This window comes from Thermobia domestica, chromosome 16 (assembly GCF_964235325.1).
Source record: "Thermobia domestica chromosome 16, izTheDome1.hap1.1, whole genome shotgun sequence".
NCBI classification, from domain to species: Eukaryota; Metazoa; Arthropoda; class Insecta; order Zygentoma; family Lepismatidae; genus Thermobia; species Thermobia domestica.
The window spans coordinates 11,995,516-12,018,929 of NC_137469.1; the positions used below are offsets into that span (position 1 = coordinate 11,995,516).

The following is a 23,414-nucleotide window of genomic DNA, read 5'->3' on the forward strand; positions in this document are numbered from 1 at the left end:
ATTAAAGCCGTCCTTACAATACGAATTAGTTGTACGTAAATTCTTTTGGTTCCAGAGTTCAACCGTTCATAAAATACGAATGAATTATACGTAAGTTCTTTTGGTTCCAGAATGAAAGCCGTCCGTACAATACGAATGAACTATAGGTAAATTCTTTTGATTCCAGAATTAAAGCTTTCTGTACAATATGAATGAATTGTACGTAAGTTCTTTTGGTTCCAGAGTTAAACCGTTCATAAAATACGAATGCATTATAGGTAAGTTCTTTTGGTTCCAGAATTATTGCAGTTTGTATAATACATGTGAAATATACTGTAGGTGTCTCATTGGTCTAAAATCGTCAGTGATCGGTACAATATGAATGAAATATAGGTAAGTCATACTGGACATAGAATATATGGAGACAGATAACAAACTTAAGTAAGGGGGAGAAAAAAGGGTAATCCTGACAAAATCCACAGATATGGTGCTACGCACAACACGTTCTCATGACTCGAGATCGAACCCGAAATCCTTTGCATGAGATATGAGTACTCTTTTATTAAGCCTTTACATAGTAGTTACATTATTCATATAACGTGGAACTTTAAAATAAACAACACTATTTAGCAGTGGAGACAGTTCATCTGCGGGTTACGTATTTTAACTACTAAGAATTCACCCTTTCTAACAATTTTTTCAGCATAAGACAAGAGCTGCTGCTTTTCGGAGACCCTTCCTGTGGAAACTGGTAATTAAAAGTGTTGAAAGTACATTAGATTAGAAGTTTGCAACACTTGGGCGTCGCAATTCTTTTCATTTTGAATTCTGGTAGCAGACATAGTTTCTCCTCTCCTCCCTTTACCCTACAGTTTCTAGGACATCACCTCTCTCTTTCCTCAGTTTCCCTTCTCAATCCCTCTTTTATCATCATTCCAGACATTCCACCTTTCTCCAGAACCCTACGATGGCCCTTCCCTTGTCCTTTGAGTCTGTGTGTGTGTGTGTGTGTGTGTGTGAGTATGTGCTTTACCACAAAAACTCATGTGAAACTCCCCTGTGCAACAATGCATGGCCAGGAACCTTTATAACCCTCCCATAAACCACGTCTGATGCATAACAACGGCCGCATTACTTACTATATACATATATATGGCTGCACACGGATATGTATTTGTAGTAACTACACACCTGCACAGTCATGGCATGTATTTGTAGGAGAACTAGACTGATTTGTGGTTATATGGTCGAATTACATCTGTAAGACTGAACAGTGGGAAGGGTTATCTTCACAGCTTGGTGGCTACAGGCTTCCGTGTTTCTTAGGTTGAAATCGCGATAAGCAATTTCACGAAGCTTAACACCAAACTTATCCATCACCAAGTTCTCTCGGGGTTAAATGGTTAGCTTACAAGCCTTCCGCGCGGGAGAGCCGAGTTACATTCCTGATGGGAGCTCATATGGCTCAGATATCCCGTTAAGCAATAGATCCACGTCTCATACAGAGTAGGTGTTGAAAGCGACGCTAATCTGGAGACAAACCAAAATACACATCATCACTGTCAAATAACTGAGGTTGAATGAGGACAATTGAGGACTCATTGTGAGTTTAAGCAAAATTAAAATGAATTTAGTAACAACTAGTTACGAACTAATTTGAGAATCGTCATACATTGTCTAACTTACAGGATGAAAAGTAAATATTTATGAGAAAAGTTCTTGCACTAAGATACTGCCTAACTTACAGGATAAGCCTCATCTCTGAATACTTTTTAACATTAATAACACTGTAAAGTTATTAAATTGAAGAATAGTTTCCAATCAATGGTTAACACTCGAACGCTCGGATGAACGGAATTTACATTGCCTTCTCAAAAAATCAGAAAATATACGAAATGTATTTAATTCCAATGTGTGGGTTAGATTTGCAGGACTGTCAGATTTCTCTGGATAACTACTAACACAACAGATAGCGTTGGTCCCATCATTTTTATCATATTAAGTTGCAATCTATCTTATATATATATATATATATATATATATATATATATATATATATATATATATATATATATATATATATATATATATATATATATATACCGGTGTATATATACAAATGAAAGTGACTGTGTTTGTGACTTAAGAACTCTTGAACCACCCGTCCGATCTCAATTAAATTTTCAACATAGACGAGGTTCGGACGTAGAGTAGTTTTTATCATTTCACTTTGACGGTGCAACTTCGGGGAGGATATATATATATATATATATGATCGAAAGGACCGATATTAGTGTCGAATTCACAGTGTTTTAGTGTTCCTAAGTTGATCGGTGACAGTTTTGGTGCCCTTTATGTCCAAAATAAAACGTATTTTCCCCATAAGAAGGACGAGTATTCTGTTAGTAATTACTACAAACAGAAGGACGGTGAAAATGTCGCCACGACAGCGATGCTGTAACGACACTATACAAGCGCCCGAAGGTTAAATGGATATTATAATATGGGAATATGGATGTTAACAGTTTATATTTCCTCAAGATAAAATTGTAATTTTCACAACAGCTCAATATTTCATTAAATAAATTTGCAATTTTCACAATAGCACAATATTTCATTAAATAAATTTTTAAAGTGTTAAAAAAATACTGCGAAATAGAACGCATAAGGAAAACCACACACAGAATAATGGAATGATTATTGTTTGTTGTTCTTTGTGAAAAATAAAACTCCTATCCACCGTATTGTAATTTCCTGCTATTTATTTAATTGAAAAAGATTTTTTTATCGTGTTTTACGTGTTTTAATATACACGTGTTTTTTTTTTATCTCACTTGTGACAAGAGGACATCCTGTCTTCTCTCTCTGCAACCCTTGTGTAAAACACTTGTCACCAGTTTCTCCTGGTATTGTTGCTACGGAAACAATGAAACTGAAACCGTTTGTGATAAAACTCTCCAAACATTGCCACACCATGTCGAGTTTGTGCTGTGTCAAGTATCTGGTTTAACTTACAAACCAATATATACCAACGGGTCAATTTACAACCATCCCCAAACCAGTAACATAACGCCATAGGTATTCATTTTAAGCATATATTACACACACACACACATACACAGACACACATACACATTCATAGTACATCCCTCCCTTGTTAATGGTAAAATTACCATACGTTCCGTTTCAACAGGGACAGTTGTGATTTGGAAGGTACCACGGTTTATATTTTGTCCCGATTTTTAATTGTGACACTCTTTTCACCCGTTTCTTGTGGTCTCTTATCCTCATTCCAGTATTCTAAATATTATTTTTTGATATTGCATTCTTTTATATTAAAATATATACAGTTGACCGTCGAGTTACGAACGTTTCGGTTTGGTAAAAAGTCATTTTACGAACAAGTAGTAGTATGTCTGTAAATTATTTCCGGCCGAACTGTTAAACCATTTCAGAAAGCTATGAAGAATACTGTAACTGGCCAATAAAAACCTGTTATATTCTTAATCAATCAATAAATAAAGTTTGCCTCCTCCCCACACACATGTACTCACAATTGCAAGAGCTCAAGCACTGCTTTTGCGCGTTTGCCGTCAACATTGTGTCAGATGCTGTGATTAAAAACTACTTTTTGTTATCAGCCCTCACACTGTTTTGAATTGGTTTATTGTTACTTATTTGTCCTTGGAAAGCATACTATAGGGTGTTTCAAAAAGAATATCAGGATTTCAAGGCTTTACAGCTTTTATTACAAATAACTTACAATTATAAACAATATATCAAATGAAAGAGTAACTCAAACCAGTTTTGTACACACGCATGTCCATCCACTATTTTCTCTGTCTGCCGTTAGAAAGCGCTAGTAGAAAGGATAGGGACTAGTGAGCCGAAAGCTTTTTGTGTTTTACATTTTGCGAAGACTGGATCTGTAGTTACAGTGTAACCGTTTGTGTGAAGCATTTTAAGGAGACGCTTACAACTACGTCCTTATCGTTTGCAGTTGCTACAAACTCTAAAGCCTACAGATTACATGCCAACTCTTTGCAAATGAAATGTTGCTGCATGACGATGAAGATTTCCTGGATCGTGTCGTCTTCACTGATGAATCGACATTTCATTCAAGCAAGGGCGCCCATGTTGTGGTTTCCAAGGGAAGAGGGGCAAGTATAAGCGACGTTTCAAAAATAGTTTCAAATTTTGCTGTAACTAATGTAAAAAGTCTATTGGATTTTCGATATTCTGAAGTACCGTAAAACAGGGCTACGTTGACAGGTTTTGGACTAGTTTAGATGTGTACACGGGACACTTTCTGCAACCAATGAATGATACTATTCTCATCATAACAATAGGTATCTGGGCTATCACATCCACTACTAAACCTAAGTCTCTACAAGTAAGTTTTGGCGGGAAGAAATTAAGAAATACCGGTCAAAGTAGCCCCGGGGGTGGGGTTACTTTGACATCTTATGTATTTGCAGCATAAGGTCAAAGTTATTCAACGTATGGAGTTATTTTGACATGGAATTTATGTAAAGTGTATAAAACACTGTTTTGGTCCTGTGTAAGGTACAGTATACTGTATACTTGATAAGCACGAAATCTTTATTTTGTAGTGGTACATCATTATACACCACTATACAAGTTTTTCTAAAGCTTTATTTTTAACATCTTTTACTTGAACATACACGGTGCTTTACCTTACATTGTTACTTTATTTTTTACTCTACTTTATTTTTTTTACTTTACTTTACTGTTAACATAATTACATATGTACCGGTATGTTATCTTTACATATAACAATGGAAAGAAAAACTTTAGTCGTAAACATCACAGTCGTAATAAGCATATTGAGGATTTTTTGATCCACCATTACAAAACCCATACATCCATTTTTTGCACAGGACACATTGAATCCACTCTCTATATCGTCAGAGTGCGAATTAGATTATTCATTTTTGGGGGGAATAAACAGTGGCGGATCTAGAAGTCCTTATATTATATATTGGGGGACAGGAAGGATATTGAGAGGGGGTAGAAATACAATGGGAGAAATCCCTCAACCCCTCCAGCAATTCGCACCGTGGACACCATATCAGCCTTTATCTATGAAAGTATATGCAACAATTCTCACAGGAAGCACGAATTGCTCATCTGTCAAAGTAGCCCCGCTCTATGTCAAAGTAACCCTAAATGTCAAAGTAGCCCCGTTTTATGGTACAATTTCCTTTAGGGGGGCGAGCGCCCCACCTTGTCCCCCCCTGATGGGCGCCATTGCATCCAAGTAGTGATGTGAACACTCATAATGTTCGCATCTGGGGGACGAGCAAATCCCCACGAGATGAGTTACAGTTGCAACGAGACTCCCCTAAATTGAATGTGTTTTGTGCCAAATCCCGGCGGAAGTTTATGGGCCTTTCTCGCCTATCGACTCGATGTGTGCCGTATGACGAATAGTGCTTCACAGGGAACACTTGCAGCAAAAACCGTTTGAGTTGCTCTTTCATCTGATGTCTTATTTATAACTGTACATTAAATGTAATAAATACTACAAAACCTTAAATCTCCGAATTTCATTTTTAAAAAAACTGTATTATTTTCATTCTATAATATGTATCACAGAAAACAATTAAAACTTTAAAAAGTACATACAGCATCATGCTTCTATGGCTAGAACGAAATAACTATTTTTTTTTAAACATTAACTTCATTGGGACGGATTAAGTTTGTAATCCCTGGCCCACTGCATACGTAGTTTTAATTTATAGCATACTTGAATATCTGTACAGCGCTGAATACCAAGGCGTACATTTCTGTGCTAGTTTCCTGGTCATCATTACTGATACATTTAACAGAAACAGAGCTACCAACCTCAGAGAACAAAATTATCGATTTTCGTCCTTAAAATTATCGTATATTAAAAAAAAAGATATCGTATATTCGTTATACACGTAATAATTGTAGAAATAATAATACTACTAATAATAGTATTAATACATAATAAGCTTATATAGTAATGTTCAATTTGAAACTCCAAATCGGCATCACTGTCCTCATCATTTTTTTTTTACATCCTTATTAACACTATTCTGAACAACAACAATATTTTCATCTCCTCGTAAAAGTAATTGAATTTAAAGAATGAATACAGGGTTGCCATTTGTCAATTCTCAAATTGTTATTGATTTAATTTAGCGGGAATTACTGTTAAAAGTCCATGTATGTGTTCTATAATTATCTGATGCACATCTACAATTTATTTGCACACTCAAAAACTGCCAAAAAAATGTGCATTCTAAAATTATCATATCATCGCAAGGGCATTACCGTATATAGCATTAAACGTTTAAATTATCGTATGGTTGGCAAGCCAGAACAGGAATGCAATAAAAATGGCTCTTGTTTTGGTTCGGTATCATCTAGCGATGAAAGGAATGAAAAAAGTCCCGCCGAAATGTCCTCATTTGCAAAATATATCTTCCATCAGGGATACAGGAGGGAGGTGAATCTGAGGAGACCGGACTCTTCCGGAATCCCGTCATAAGTTTCGGGGTAATTTTGCTAATTTTGTGAGGGATAATAAAAATGTTACAAAACACAAAACTTTTATATTATTAACTGTAAGTTAACGAAAATTTATTTATAAATTAATAACATTTCTGCAGGTTTGAAGACTTCAGGTTCTGATCACGTATACCCAGGGGCGGATCCAGAGGGGGGCGATCGGGGCGATCGCCCCCCCCAGAAGAGGAAACTTTCTTATTTTTTATATATAAATAAAATCCATCCCAAAGTTTGGAGCCCTTAAAAGTAGCAGTATGACAACCACCGCCCCCCCCCCAGAAGTCGGTCCTGGATCCGCCCCTGCGTATACCCGAGAAGCAGACATTTCTGGAAAATTGGTCAACAGTAAAAGTGAGGTCAACGATGCAGTTCCTGCGAGCCAAAGAAACTGTACCTGCTGGCATTCATAGGCAGATCGTAGAGGTGTTTGGGGAGGGCTATGGGAAGTGAGTCCCTTCCAGCAGCGAGTCTATATATGAGACGGGACCTACTGATTAATATGGAATCCGAACCACATGAGCTCCCGCAGGGAATGGAACCCGGGTCTCCCACGTCACAAGCGCGTACGCTAACCGCTTAGTCACGAAGAAGCTCTGGTCCATTGTTGTTAATGACAACCCTGAACACAGGGGTGGGTCTAGTACTTCAACCACTAACGTTACACCTTGAACAACTAGAACACCCCTTCTACAGACCTGACCTAGCCCCGGTTAGTTTAAACTTTTTCCTGTTCTAAAGCAAAAAAGTGGCTGGCTACCATTAACTGGCGTGTGATTGTGTCAAAACCGCCTGCCTCATGGTGGCTACAACACCTTGACGCGTCTTTTTAAAATGCAAATAGTATAGAAAACTTTATCTGCTGTTGTGATAAGCGGTGGAACAAGAACTTTGATTACATCAAAGACTATTGTTGAGTGTCTTCTATCATCTGGTGTGTTGATCTTCCAGCTATGTCTCACACATAACCTATGTCTAGGCTTTGCTATGTCAGCTATGTCTAGGCTTTGTAACCTTCTTCTTCTTCTTCTTTTTGAATTATCCTTCATAATATAATTTATCTTCAAATTTAAATTTGGACTCCTCGAAAAGCTTTGTGTCTTCCCTGAAATAAATTGCTGCATACGTGCCTGTGTCTCATCGAAGTGTCCTGGTTTGAAATAGCAGAAGGATGGTAATTCTACTTTATGACCATCTCTATAACACGAATCCTCTTTTTCATCTTGGCAGAAACACACGTATTATGTCTTACAAGGCAGAATTCTTTCCTTCAAATGCGCATTGTCAATTTACATATTCTAGAGAAAATTAAACAAGTATTTCAGGAATGATCCAAACAAATGGATCAAAAGATTTCGATGTTCTCCAATAATTAGTTTTTGGATCAGAGGCCACACAATTTTTGAACGGGCCCTAAATCGAGTTTTCGTATTTTCTACGGAATAAATACATCATACTGAGTTAAGAGCTTGCATTACTAAAAATAATACAAAATTTACCATTTTTCTTTTGCTTGTTCATTCATCAGTGAAAGAAGATAATGAGATGTAAGTTACCACAATCATAGATAATGCTATTCTACAACAGAAAATATGAACCTGAAGAATGTTCAGTGTTGCAATCCATAGAAATTACAGTGTTGCCAGAAAAACAATTTCTCTAAAATCTAAGTTAAGATAGCTAGTAGAGGAATGAACTCAACTGCATTTAATTACGTATCATGTTGTTTTGGTTTCTTGTGAACCACTTTCTAATTAACATTATTATTTAGCTTTAATAACTGTATGTTAAAACTATTTTGCTTATTACAAACTAAATATAACTATTATCTAAAAAGTACTTCACAGGAAACCAAAACAACATGATACGTAATCAAATGCAGTTGAGTTCATTCCTCTACTCGCTGTCTTAACTTAGATTTTAGGGAAATTGTTTTTCTGGCAACACTGTAATTTCTATGGATTGCAACACTGAACATTCTTTAGGTTCATATTTTCTGTTGTAGGATAGCATTATCTATGATTGTGGTAACTTGCATTTTATTATCTCCTTTCACTGATGAATAATCAGGCAAAAGAAAATGGTAAATTTCCTATTACTTTTAGTAAGGCAGGCTCTTAAGTGATAGTTTGGGTTTGGCTACACTATACGTAGTTCTCTAGATATAAGGTGTACAAGAAAATTTTGATTGAAATATGTTGGAAAAAAGAAAAAATAATGAAAGAATTATACAACTACTCTTCAAAAACAATATCGTTCTATTTACACACTGTTTTAAATTATTGCTTTATTTAAAAGTTTTCACACGTGGACGTTTTGTCTCAACGAATATATGAATTGGAAAAGAGAAAAATACAATTATTACATTAATACCAAACTCAGGATAATTAAAAATGATAAATCAATACAGAACGGAAACATACGATAAATCTATATTTAATCAGTTCACCATTAAAAATTAGATTTTAAATTAAAAAATAATATTTGCTCACACGTATTGTTACGAATATTGCTCTACTGTATAAACAATTCTTTTGTAAACGAATTTCTTATGAAACCTGCTTTTAATTAACTAAAATAAAACCTATTCTGTTACTTTATTTTGTGTGTTCAACAAACACTATTTTTTTTCTTCCCATCTCCTCCATATTGAATCACTCTGGAGTAAAACATAAGCTCAACTTTAGTTTCCCAACTTTGCGTTAAATATTAATGGATAAAATTCCCCGACCGACAGAGGTCTCGAGTGTCGGAGGAAGTCCAAAAGGTCAAGGTGGAATAATATTAACATCCTCTGCTAGAAAACTTTTTTTTCTCTCTCCTTCCGTGGATGAGTTAAACGTGTTCAGAAAACTCTCTCCTGACAGTTTTGTCTGAGAACCAGAGCTAAATAAAATTGCAGGATTATTTTTCAGAAAAGGCTCACGACAGTTGAATCGAGTTTAGGAATTATATATATTCAGAACCTAAAATATTTAAAAGTTGTAATAATCCGGTAATAATCCTTTTATCTCGAATAGCTAGATAAGCTGAATCCCCTCCCACAAAAACTTTAGGTAATAAAATTCTGTTAACCCTTTATTTGGCACTGTTGTTCTCAAGCAATACCGCATTCTATTGCGTTATCCGCACGAATTAAAACTTCAGTGATCATTTAGTTGACATTATTGCTTTCATACAATATTCATATACACGATTTGGGGGTCGCTTGTTTAGATACTTCTTATCTTCGTCAACAGGGTACAGTCAGATTTAGTATTGTAGAAGCTTTATCTCCTATATTCCGCGAAAGTTCTTTTGTTTTATTCTCAAAATTCGGTTGATTGCATGTCTGGGAATTTCACCCTGCAGAGAATAATCCGTACACCCATTGAACATTAATGAAATATGCATTTTTGGATTGCGTATTTGCGATTTCCTTTATGCTGATAAGGACCACAATCCACAGTCTCCCGAATTCGAAATAGGTAATCTTGAAATTTGGGTTTTTCGTGATTTTGAATAACCCTAGCTCTGAAACTATGCACTTTTCGCCATATGTCCATATGAACTTTTTCTCTTATTTTGATGTGAGGAATCATCCCTTAAAGTTTGTCGGTATAGTTCATTAACACCCTACATATATGATGATTCATGTGGTTTAAAAAGACTGTATTAAAATATGTAACACATACAATAACGAATGGTACATGAAAATATACAGAATTTGTCCAAGTTTCATACATACTGGTACAAATGTTCGAGTGGCTCCTTTCGTCACACCAAACATATCTATGTGGTAGTCCAAGTCGCCCCACTCGCACTCAAGTATATTCCTACTAATCGTAGTAACTGCTCCTGTATATAACCCTGGAGCTCAACTAAATTTGTTGTTGGTAATGGAGGTTCATACACTGTGTCTTTAACATACCCTCAACGAAAATTCAGATCGGGTGACCTAGGAGGAAATGGTAGAAGCGCTATGTAATTTTCAGAAACTAAGGGACATCCTGCGCTTTTATTTTTACACAGCAGCCGGTATCCTTAAACTGTCCTTAACATTTCAGAATGTTTTGGTGACCTGATGATGCAGTTGCAAACTGTCTACAGAAACCGCGTTGTACGGTAACAATGGAATAAATGTTTTCATATTCCAGAGATAACACTTAACTGAACGAGATGACATTGGGTGGACGAATTCTCATAGCATTAAAAAGTATATCGATTGTTGCCAACAAGAAATTTATAGTTTTTATTCCGTTAGAATAATTTATATATTTATATACTGTGTGTGTAAACAAAATCTCTTGTTGTCACGAATTCTGTTGAGGAACTTGAAACTTAAAATATATAAAACGATAATCATGCCTGTTTTTCTGTATAGTTGCAAAACATGGTCGCTTACTCTGAGGGAAGAACATAGACTGAAAGTATTCGAGAACAAGATCCTGAGACGAATATTCGGACCCAAGAGGAACGGGAATGGGGAATGGCAGAAACTTCATACGAGAAACTACATAATTTATACGGTTTACCGAACATTGTTAAGGTCATCAAATCTAGGAGGCTCAGGTGAGCAGGTCATGTAGCTAGAATGGAAGAAAGTAGAAACGCTTTCAAAGTCTTAACTGAGAGACCAATCGGAAAACGAAAATTAGGAAGACCTACGCGTAGATGGGAGGACAATATTAAGATGGATCTCGCTGAAATAGGAATACAAAGTAGAAATTGTATCTTGTTTGCTAAAGACAGAAGTCAACGGAGAGCTTTTGTGAACGCGGCATTGAACCTCCGTGTTCCATAGGCCATAGAGTTAGTTAGTTATGTATAAACAAAACGTTGTTACGTAGTAGATTATATTTACTGTTTTTCATCTTCTCTTAACAGTGATATAAAATACTTCTAACAGTGACACAATGCCCCAAAAAGTGATGCTTACGCTGCCTGTAATTTAAGATCTCAAATATAATACGTTTACGTCATATCATCCGAACGGCCTTCATTCTTCGACCAATCAACCATCCACCACCAATCAAAGAATCGTATGCCATTTGAATGTTTCGACCAATATCAGTTTCACCATAATTTATTAACAATGCTAAGTTTCACCAATATAGACGTAAGAAAACTATATATGAATTACAAGACCATACGGTTAGATCTTAAATCTCATTCACGTCATCTTTATGATCTCAAAAGTGAATAGAATTTATGCACTTTATTTTATGAATTCCACTCGTATTTTGTCCCCGATTAATCGACTAAGTGGATATAAATAAGTAAAGTATTCTTAGTGAGTTTTAATATGTTTCTTCGTCGTTGTAAACTTGCTCCACCCAATTATGAGCTACGGTAGCTAAAATTAAAATGTCCAACTTATATACACATGAAATTGGAATGCTAATACGATATCAAAATTCTTATCCATTGGCTTCAAACACCTACATGTTATGCAACCCATTTCATAAAGATGCCAATTGGGTTGCAGAACATTCCAGGCGTGAAGGGAGCTAAAAGTGTGGTTTTATTTTCGTCAAGTTTGAATGTTCCGCTTGTAGGTAGTTACTAGTAGTTTACAATCAATTTTAAAACTTTAAATGCTTAACTCTGTAGGTACTTTTTAATCAAGTATTTCACAGCCTTTTGAAGTTTGAATTGCTGAACTCATATGAAAACCATCGATTATGCCACTAGTAAAAAAGTACGCATGGTTGAATAAATTTCTAATTGCTATATTTATAGTAATTTACGGACACTGAATCCAATAAAATTACTGGATTGGATATCTTAAAACATATCTGTCCATTACGTTACGAGATAAATTACCTCAAAGTTTAGATCTTTGAAGTACTGTTTATTGTAATAGTAAAAATGCCTTTCTTAATATAAATACCATTTTTCATTGACAGGAGAGAAATATAAAATAAACAAATACATAAATTTTAGCAATGTATTAATTTGTAACGGTGGAAACTATTTAAGGCTGTAACGGAACATGAACAAAACGGTCCGTTACACAACAACATACGCAAACTTCGTTGCCAGCCCTCGTATCTACGAAAACAAAACGAAACTAAAGGTATATCTGTATTGGTTTCCGAAAACAAGATTCTTTCTGTATATATATATATATATAGAAAACGAGACACAACAAAAGTATTTAGCACTTTCATTTTGTTTCTTGTTTCGCTACCTTCAATAAAGAGAAAAATAAACAAAAAACAGGAAGAGAGAGAGAGAGAGAGAGAGAAGACGTAAGGAAACAAAATATAAACGGGCAAACATGGCAGACAGTGTTCTTAAGACAGCCTGTAATTACCAGAAGTGATCTCAAGGGAATCCCGAAGCCATTGTAGCTTACCTGAAGAGAAAATGGAAGCGCACAAAAGGCAATAAGGTAAACTTGTCCCCAGACATTAAGTTTCACAGGAGAGAGAGAGAGAGAGAGAGAGAGAGAGAGAGAGAGAGAGAGAGAGAGAGCAGAATAAAATTATCCGTTCTCAACTAAAAGAAACAAAAGAAAAGGTACATAGCCTTTAATTGGTAATACTACTACCAATAATAACCTTCCATTTTTTTTACCCAGAATTCTTTCTCGTTTTTTCATCTTAGCTTCTTCTCATCAAGAAAATGAAGGTAACGGGGAAAAGTATCTGAAGGACACAGGTGACGTACAGTTATTACATGTAATCAACCCGTAAAGTTTCACTACTATTCAGCCATCAAGGTCATTCGAAAGAGAAAACTCAATTTGATCATTTTTATTAAGGATAAGAGGGGGGGGGGAAGGTTGTTGTAAGTTCCGTAACTACGAGCCCACACTGAATTTTATCTCCGATCAAATACTATAGACATTATTATTGGATTTTACGTGAGTGTGGAAGACACGTTTTGCCCCTTACTCACGAGTTTAGATTCAAACACGCGAGATTAGATTTTGTACTGACATATGTCTCTCAGAAATATATATACACATGTGTATATATACGACGAAAGTGACAATGTTTGTGACTTACTAGCTCTTGGACCACCCGACCGATTTCGATCAAATTTTCAACATAGATGAGGTTCGAGTCTGTAATGTTTTTTATCATTTCACTTTCACAGCGTAGCTTAGGGAAGGAGTAGGAAGAAATATTTAAAACTGATCAAAAATGACCGGTATTAGTGTCGAATCCATAGTTTTCGAGGTCGCTGAGATGAACAGTTACATTTCCGATGTCGTTTAAATGCAAATTCAGCCATGCAGGTTGGGGAAAAGGAAGGGAGAAGATATATAAAAACGATCCAAAATGACTAATATTACTGTTAAGTCCATAGGTTTCAGCGTCCCTGAAATGAACAGCGACACTTCTGATGCTGTTTAAATCCAAATTGAGCCCCGCAACTTTGGGAAGGGGGGAGAACCCGTTCCTTCTCACATGGAGAACTTTATGTGGCAATGTCTCGAGTTGGGAATCCCGAAAATTAACATGTTCTGGTTGAAGAATGAAAGGCAGAGTACCTCGTCTACCACAGAACGCTTCAGTAATAGTAAAAAGTGACTAACGGAATATTTTATTATTTTTTCTTATTTTAACACAGCGAAATAGATAAATTGAGGCTAGTTCATTCTAAAATTTGTTTCACATGGGACTTTTTAAGTCAAAAAGTTATAGCCTTTTACATTACAACACCCAACATTATTATTACCGCTTGGTTCCTACCCCACGAAAGTACCAGACACAATAAATTCCTTGCTAGCACATCTGGATTTAAAAGAAATAAGCCAGAAAATAACGAAGTTTTAAGAGTCCCTATCACTGCGAAATTAAAATACCGCTAATTTTACAGTAATTATGTGATATCTTCAAATAGATAAAAGATAATCGAAAAGTGGATCAAGACCTCCCTAGATGATGTTATTTTGCAATACGTACCGTTATCACGAGTCACCTAGTAGCTTTCCGTTTGCAGTTATTTAGAAACGCGAAAATAAATGCCGATTTTCTAAATGTCTGCAAGTCGAAAGCAGATAAATGAGTCATGATAACGGTATCTCAACTAGATTAATATTGTCTAGGGAGGTCTTTTTCCACTTTTCGATTATCTTTTATCTATTTGAAGATATCACATAATTACTGTAAAATTAGCGGTATTTTAATTTCGCAGTGATGAGGCCTCTTAATGCGTTTTTCTTTATATGGTTCGTTTCTTTAATCGAAATGCAGTTCGTATATAAAGAATGCCGCCTTATAGATGTGGCTCGTACCATAAATAAGTCATAGTCCAAGGGATCTTGCGGAAAGCACTCCCGATAACTAAATAGCCATCAGTACCCTCATTTCAAACAATTGACAGTCGTTTGTCAACTCCACGTGGAGTCTTAGTTGCCAAAGTTCCAAATGCTGCCCTTTAAAAAGTTAGTGCTCGATTCCCTGGTCCGAAGACCAGTTTCCTTGTTCTTACATTGCCTGACATCTGTTTTATATTAGCCATAGACACAGTGGGGTGTTAAGACGTTGCAACCCCGCGAATGTGGTCAAAAGAGGGATGGAGAGAGGAAGGTATGCTGTCATAAAAATAAGCATTGGATTGGAACTTGAAAGAAATTAGCCGAACTGCACTCCTATTGAGTGAACGGACTTTATATATATATATAAATAGTGTATGTACTATGTGCATTCCTGGTTTTGCGTTCTTGCCTCGTGATCTCGAATACCACACCATGATTCTTGCTGAAGTAGCCACAGCATCAGCAAGCAAATATCAGTACGGATCTTGTTAGAGTATTAGAAGAAAAAAAGATGAACTGCATGTGATGTAAACGATTTCGGTTAACCCCTTTACCCTTATCCACGCCAAATATGATGTGTTAATGAAATGGTTCTACAGACCAGCCAGATCACTTTTGATATTTTCTTGTATTTTGTTTTATCCGTGAAAAATACGGTCTTGTTTGAGTCTGGGAGAAAGGAAATACTATCTGGGATAGCATTGAACATATTCTGTAAGAATCAACCGTTGCGTGAAGTGATAAGGCCACCTATGACCACATTTGGAAACAAGAAACATTTGTTGCTGGGCGTTGAAGAACGTTGTGTTACTTTTGGCCCTGAAAATGGAATCCTTTAGTGATTCTGAATATATTCCAAACAATTCTGAACGCTGTACATCAAATGACAAATTTCAGACGGTGAATAAAGCAGTATATCATTTTCAATTGACCGAGTGGAAAGTTATAAGAGAGCCTTGTGAAGATATGCGTCAGTGTAACATGAAGATATTTCAAAGTGAAAAGCATCAATTTTCACCTGCTATTAATAAGAATGCTTTTCAATCTCCTTTGCAGTCCTTTGATGCGCTTGTAGACAACAAAGTCATATCAAGTTTACGCGAGTGGGCAAATGAGCGTGGGATGAAGCTGGCTATACAGTTTTTCTCTACTGTGAAGGAGTTTAATAGCAATGTAGGAAACCAGAAGCCAAGATACACTGTTGTTTACAAGATATTAGACATTGTAGTTGAGAGAATAATATATGGCGGCCAGAAGCTTCTTGTTTTAGACATAATTGCAAATAGTGTATATACTGAAGTTCTATCACAAGAAGTATGAAATGTTCAGTTGTGATCAAAGTTTAAAATAAGAATGCATTTACAATAGAGTTTTTTTTTTACCTTTTGCCATTCTTGAGTAACTTTCCACGAATGGTATGGAGAATTAAAACAACGAAATGAAACTTTTTAGAAGTAATCAAAATAATCCCATACCGGGTGTCCGAGAAGTAGTGCTTACTTGTTAGGTGCGGTAGGTTAGGCTGTATGGTTGATGTTGTTTTTTGTTTCTGTTGTGGTGTAATGGTTCTGTTTTCCGTTTTTCTTCAGTTGGCAACACTACAAGATGGCAGTTCGCCTCCTAACGCCTGAGAAACGTGTCGAATGCGTTCGCCTATTTTCTGAGACACACACACAACGTTACGGAAGTTCAGAGACAAATGAAGGAACTGTCCGGTGATCCAGCACCACAGCGGAAGACAATAACAAGGGTAAACAACCCATAAACAGATTTGGGGAATTGACAACGCGAATCGCCGAGGAATTCAACAATATTCCCGTTCAATTGTGCCAAGATGTGTGCAGAAATATGTGTCTCCGGATGCAGGCATGCATCGATGTTAACGGCCGCCAGGTGGACCTTCAAATGGGGAATAGGGATTAGACACTGTAAAACACTTGATTTTTACATCATCCCTCTGTACCTACAATTTTGTTTCATTCCATTTTTGTTTATAAAAAAAACGGACTGATCACTCAAAAGGTAAGTCATTACTTCTGGAGCTCTTTAATGGTTTACTCAAAACTCTTTTCAAGTTCACAATGATTACATTACTGTAATTAATGAACAAGTGGTAACTTCCATAACTGACTAAATTTATCAGCAGTATGTCAAAGGCGCAAACAGTAACTTATTTTCGATATTCGTCAACAACATTAAGTGTAGTGTAACATATCAATTTATTTCGAACTTCTTATGGTTTGGTTTGAATACTAAAGAATACTGCATTCTTCGCGACATATTATCCAGTGGTTTCCGTTGCTAAAACTGACTTAGTTTGGAAGATATATGAACTATATCAAGCTAGAACAGAACAGAGGTTTCTAACCAGTGCGACGCCAGGTTCTTTTTCTTGGGGGGGGGGGTGAAAAGGGCAGGCAGAGATATTCTTGGGAAGCTATTTGTGTGTGGGTGGGTGGGTGTGCTCCGAAAAGAATAGTTTATATTACTTGAACTTCATGTCTGTGATACGAGCGATCCCGGATTCGATTCCCAGTGGGGACACGGTCGGAAAAGTGTAAAAGCTTTTCAGGCAAGTCATTCTGAATGAGGTTTTCCTCATTCATACCAGGCAAATGCTGGGATAATACCTAATATGCAGGTTCCAGGCTGTTTCCTTCCTTCCCCAATCCTTTCTTTCTTCCCTTTCATCGGATAGTGTGATCGCCAAGGGACGTCAATGGCCATAGATGCCGAAAGCCCAGAAATCTAATTACTAATCCTAAAACATGTCTGGCGGGAATCTGGAGGAGAAAAGGGTTAGCCTCCGAAGAGTGCCTACCCCTTGCTCCTTCTGGCGTCGTCACTGTTTCTAACTTCGTTCAGCTGGCACCCCCATTAGTAAACCCTGTATACTTCAGACACGCCCTGCCTTCCAATCCTTGGTCAAATGCTTTTTGTCTCACTTCTTCTGCTATTGTAGATGCAGCATTGAATTCCCAAATCTTGAGTAATAATAATAATAATAATAATAATAATATGCTCATACTTGGTAAGATTTTTGGAAGTGTATATATATACCATATGTGATATGTGTGGATTGTTTTAAAACGCTCATATAACTCTATTACTGAAGGATGTTTTTTATTGTGTAGTCTTACATGCATTGCGAAACAGGTTACATGTGTTTTGAGAAGGAGCTCGTCAAGTTGGGAGAGGGGTTACAGCGTTATCTACTTGGCCTTCAAGAATACAACGCAAAAGACTTATTTTGTTCTCTCGAAAATGCTGTCTAAAAATTTTATTGGATCCAAGAAAATATATATACATATATCGTCGACATGATAAATTGCGTACACCACTTAGTACTTTTCAAAAGATTTTGAGATATTTACGTTAACACAAGGCCGGTTTAGAGGAGCCTATACTTATGAAAAAGGCATTTTTTCAGGAAAAAATCCATTTTCCTCGAATTCCCCTTTTCAAAGATGCGAGTGGTACCTTTTGGAAGGTTGTTTTGTTCTGAAGAGATTGAGGTACGAAGCATGATCCTAGGATAAACAGTGATGATGCAGTAGCTACTTGACTGAAAGTCTAAAATTTACCTTTAAAATCAAAAAAGGGTTAAACACTGAGATATCATTTTATATTCGTTTTTGATAATTTTGTAAAAAAAAAAGAAAATAATTCGCATAATTATTTAGTTTTAAATAACCTAGAAAGTTTGAATAAGAATAGGAAAGGTTGGCAAAATGTCAGATATATAACGTCTTGAAGTTTGATAGAGCTAAATTCTGAATGGTTCTTTTAAGTGACGCTATATTCTTAATGACATAGTTTTCTTTTCTACCAGTAGCTTGCGCCCCCTTTGCTAGCTCTTCATATCCCCAGGTTGAGAATCATTAAATTACAAGATCAATTGAGTAATGTGGAATCCGAGTCACAGGAGCTCTGCCGGGAATCGAACCCGCGTCTTACACCCCAAAGGCGCGTACGCTAACCGCTTAGCCACGAAGCTGGTCAATATAACTTAGAAGATCAATATAACTTTGGAACGAAATCGGCCGGGGTAAAATGAGAAGTATTTTTGAATAGGCCATAAAGAGTTCTATCGGATGGCAATTAGAATGTTTCATTTCGTTATCCAAAGTCCCCTTACCATTCCTGATTAGCCCTCTGTTCCTTTCCAGACAATGTCCTAAATAGTTTCTTCTTTTTTTAATCACGTTAAGTTCATAGTTTTTTTTCATCACATTTGTATCTGGGTTTATAGTTCCGAAGCTCGGGAAAAGAATTTTGAACTTGACATCAGTTCTGCACGCATATATTTTTTTCGCGCTCGAACCTAGCCATAGGACAAAAAGAAACACGTTTCTGATTAGTTGGAGTTATCTGTTATCCCGCCCACATAGTATATATAGTATATTTATCGAAGTTGCTCCACCCGAATGTGACGTAATGTCACGTGGTATTATCGTGGGGGGCAAAAGTGGAATAAAACGAGTCCTGCGGGCCTTCTAACCTCTTCGCGTGCTGACGCTCGCTCAGCTGTGTTTCGTAACGTAAGTAAATAAGTTTTTCTTTATCAATAAAGTTGTGTGTGCAAAGTGGACTAATTACCACATGACATTACATAACGACTGGATAGTGCAACTTCAATGTAACTTTGACTACTCTCTTGTTGGTCTATAATATAACGTCATTGTTTATAAGGTCTATCAAGAATCTGAAGGTAAATGATGGTAAAAGCACAATTTATGCATTATATATTACGTACAAGGGAGTATTACTTTCATCTTATTTAATGATGAAAGTATTAAGAAAATTAAAAAAAAACTTTCCTTGGGTCGGGTTTGAACCCACACCAAAAGCAATTTTTATTACTAGTCCGCTCGCAAGCATGCTCAGCTACAAGGACCGACAGCATCTGGCCTTTGATTTGTGGTATATGTATGCTACGTGGTGAGAAACGGAAACTCGAACCAATCAGAACCGCGTATTTAGCTCCTATGGCTAAAGTCGAGCGTGATTAAAATATATGTGTTCTGCATATGAAGATTATCTTACTTTACGTGCACGTGTGCGTTCGTTGCTGAAGCAAAGAAAAGTTTTTAAATGAAAACTCTCCTTTTTTTTCTAAGACCTATCACTACCAATATTTAACATCTATATACGTATATATAAATACAAAAATGCAAGAAAGAGGTTGGAAAGTTAAGGATGTAGGAGAGAAGAAGGAACGGTCCTGGGGTGAAACAGCACCAACAGAGAAAATAGAAACTAGCCGTAAGCCTCATCAATGTCTACAAAAGAAAAAGTTGTGAAGTGGTGCCCGCAGGCGTTCAGGAAGTAATTTTCTCTTGCGAAATAACTCTTCCCACACTAACAAAGGGATTAAGAGCAGCACAAGATGGAAGCCAGTCACAGAGATGCCACCATCTTCTTGCTTACTTCATTTTCCTCCTCATTTTTTCAACTTTCTCGTTTACCTCTTCATTCTGTTTCATAAATTGTTTGTTATTACATTTTCTTCATTTTATGACGCTTTATTCTTCTTTTGATATGTGTGCACACATCAAGTATTTTGGATCTGACATATCTCATTGCCGCAAATTTCGATATTTTAATAGCTTACGTTACGTTTTCAAACAAGATTTGAAAGATCTGGTGGTAGGTGAGAATGTGTCATATTTTACAACTTGGTAACACAAAAACAGTCGTAGTTTTCAAGAAAAGTAACAATGCATGATTTTTCAAATAACATTCCCTTATGGTCTAGTGGTAAGCGCGCGCGCCTTTGATCCGCGCGGTCCTGGGTTCGATTCCTGGAGGAAGAGCCCTCAAATTTATTTTTTTAAATGTAGCTTAGACTGTGAGTTAAAGTCTCAAATAGCCAGGCCTCAAACCAATGCACTCTGGATTGTGATCAATATTTGACTTATAGATTCTCCTATTAAGGCCTTTTCCTCTAGGGTCTCCGTTTAGATATGCCCATATGATCTGAACATTTTAGACATCTCGACTTCATTATCCGTACAATATATAGTGACGTTTATAATCCGTGTAATATTTGACGAGGTGTTATTATCCGTATGATATTCGGTAATCTGGCACTATCCGTATAACGTTCAGGGATCTTTCTATTCTTATGATATTCAGTGGTCTGTTATTATCCGTATGATATTCGGTAGCCTGTTATTATCCGCATAATACTCAATGATCAGTTAATACCCATATCATACTCGGTGATCTGATATTAGCTATATGATATTCAGTAACCTTAATTATCCATATGATATTCAGTGATCTGTTATTATCCGATTGATATTCGGTAATATGATACTATCTGTATGATATCCGTGACTTTATTTATTATCCGTATGATATTCCGCAACCCGTTATTATCCGTATGATAATTGGTGATCTGCTAATACCCGTATGATGTACAATAACTTTTATTATCCGTATAATATTCAGTTACCTGTTATTATCCGTATAGTATTCGGTATTCGGTAAGCTGTTAAGGATAGAAGTCAGTGGAGAGCTTTTGTGAACGCGGGACTGAACCTCCGGGTTCCATAGGCCATAGAGTTAGTTAGTTAGTTAGTTAGTTAGTTAAGCTGTAGCCATTTTGTAAAATTACACAGTAGCTACAGAAGCGTTGTGTAGATATAATAATTTCGTAATAATAATTATAAGAATGTACTTACTCTCTTTATACTGGAGGACATTTTCATGTTTCTGATGAATCACAACACAGCGATAACATTTGTCGTAACTGCAAAGAAAAAAATACAGATAACCATTAGAAATATGTTATATTTTATTAATACTACATCATATGTAATAATAATCATAATAATTAAGAAAAACTAAAGTAAAGAAAATAATTTAACAAGAACTATACTCCTCCTCCTCCTCCTCCTCCTCCTACTACTACTACTACTACTACTATGTTGAATGAGAAAAATGAAATGAAATCTTTGAGTTTTACATCCCACGCTTATGCCGGTTAGGCTAAGGGAGACGGTGATGATGAGTAATGAATGAAATGGTGGAATGAAGAAAGTGGGAGGAAACGGGAGAACCCCGAGAAAACCCACGCACACGGTGTTTGTCCACCACAAAGGTCACTTGGCGGGAGCTGAGACCCCAAGCACCAGAGGTGAACGCTCTACCACTGAGCCACCGCGGCCCCCATGTTGAATGAGGGTCGCGTTTACTAATCTCAATGAATCTTATGCTTTCATAGGCTCGTTACCCTCAATCAGTTTCAAGCTCGTTCCACCTCGCTCTCGCAAAGGGCTCGGACGAACTTATTTATGCACAATGGGGATGGCTCTGGCTTGGACTTAAAACTCTGGAATGGCTTGGTACTCTCAGAGGCCTATAAGACTCGCAACTATGAGCATCGTAATACAGAGTAGCGACAACAAAGTTTTTTTTCTGGGCCCCCGAAGAACTCAACTGGGGTATAACTTCTCATTTTACGAGGTATGATCAAAAAGTACGATGAATAATTTTATTAGAAACAAAGTAATAAGCCTACATGAAATTTTATTAGCAACAAAGCAATAAGCTTACATGGAATCTTATTAGAAACAAAGTAATAAGCTTACATGGAATTTTATTAGCAACAAAGTAATAAGCTTACATGGAATTTTACTAGAAACAAAGCAATAAGCTTACATGGAATTTTATTAGAAACAAAGCAATAAGCTTACATGAAATTTTATTAGCAACAAAGCAATAAGCTTACATGAAATTTTATTAGAAACAAAGTAATAAGCTTACATGAAATTTTATTAGAAACAAAGCAATAAGCTTACATGGAATTTTATTAGCAACAAAGCAATAAGCTTACATGGAATTTTATTAGCAACAAAGCAATAAGCTTACATGAAATTTTATTAGCAACAAAGCAATAAGCTTACATGAAATTTTATTAGAAACAAAGTAATAAGCTTACATGGAATTTTATTAGCAACAAAGCAATAAGCTTACATGAAATTTTATTAGCAACAAAGCAATAAGCTTACATGAAATTTTATTAGCAACAAAGCAATAAGCTTACATGAAATTTTATTAGAAACAAAGCAATAAGCTTACATGGAATTTTATTAGAAACAAAGCAATAAGCTTACATGGAATTTTATTAGAAACAAAGCAATAAGCTTACATGGAATTTTATTAGCAACAAAGCAATAAGCTTACATGGAATTTTATTAGCAACAAAGCAATAAGCTTACATGAAATTTTATTAGAAACAAAGCAATAAGCTTACATGGAATTTTATTAGAAACAAAGCAATAAGCTTACATGGAATTTTATTAGAAACAAAGTAATAAGCTTACATGAAATTTTATTAGAAACAAAGTAATAAGCTTACATGAAATTTTATTAGCAACAAAGCAATAAGCTTGCATGGAATTTTATTAGCAACAAAGCAATAAGCTTACATGGAATTTTATTAGAAACAAAGCAATAAGCTTACATGAAATTTTATTAGAAACAAAGTAATAAGCTTACATGAAATTTTATTAGCAACAAAGCAATAAGCTTACATGAAATTTTATTAGAAACAAAGCAATAAGCTTACATGAAATTTTATTAGCAACAAAGCAATAAGCTTACATGGAATTTT

General features: G+C 36.0%; 1 protein-coding gene across 1 annotated transcript in view; it reads right to left on the reverse strand.

The window, feature by feature from the left end:
- LOC145672417 (uncharacterized) overlaps positions 1–23,414 on the reverse strand; it is a 572,617-nt gene that overhangs the window by 243,167 nt on the left and 306,036 nt on the right. Inside the window, exon 3 of the mRNA XM_081741570.1 lies at positions 21,481–21,548. Within this exon, the coding sequence (XP_081597696.1) occupies positions 21,481–21,548 (68 nt within the window). The remainder of the gene's footprint in view (positions 1–21,480; positions 21,549–23,414) is intronic.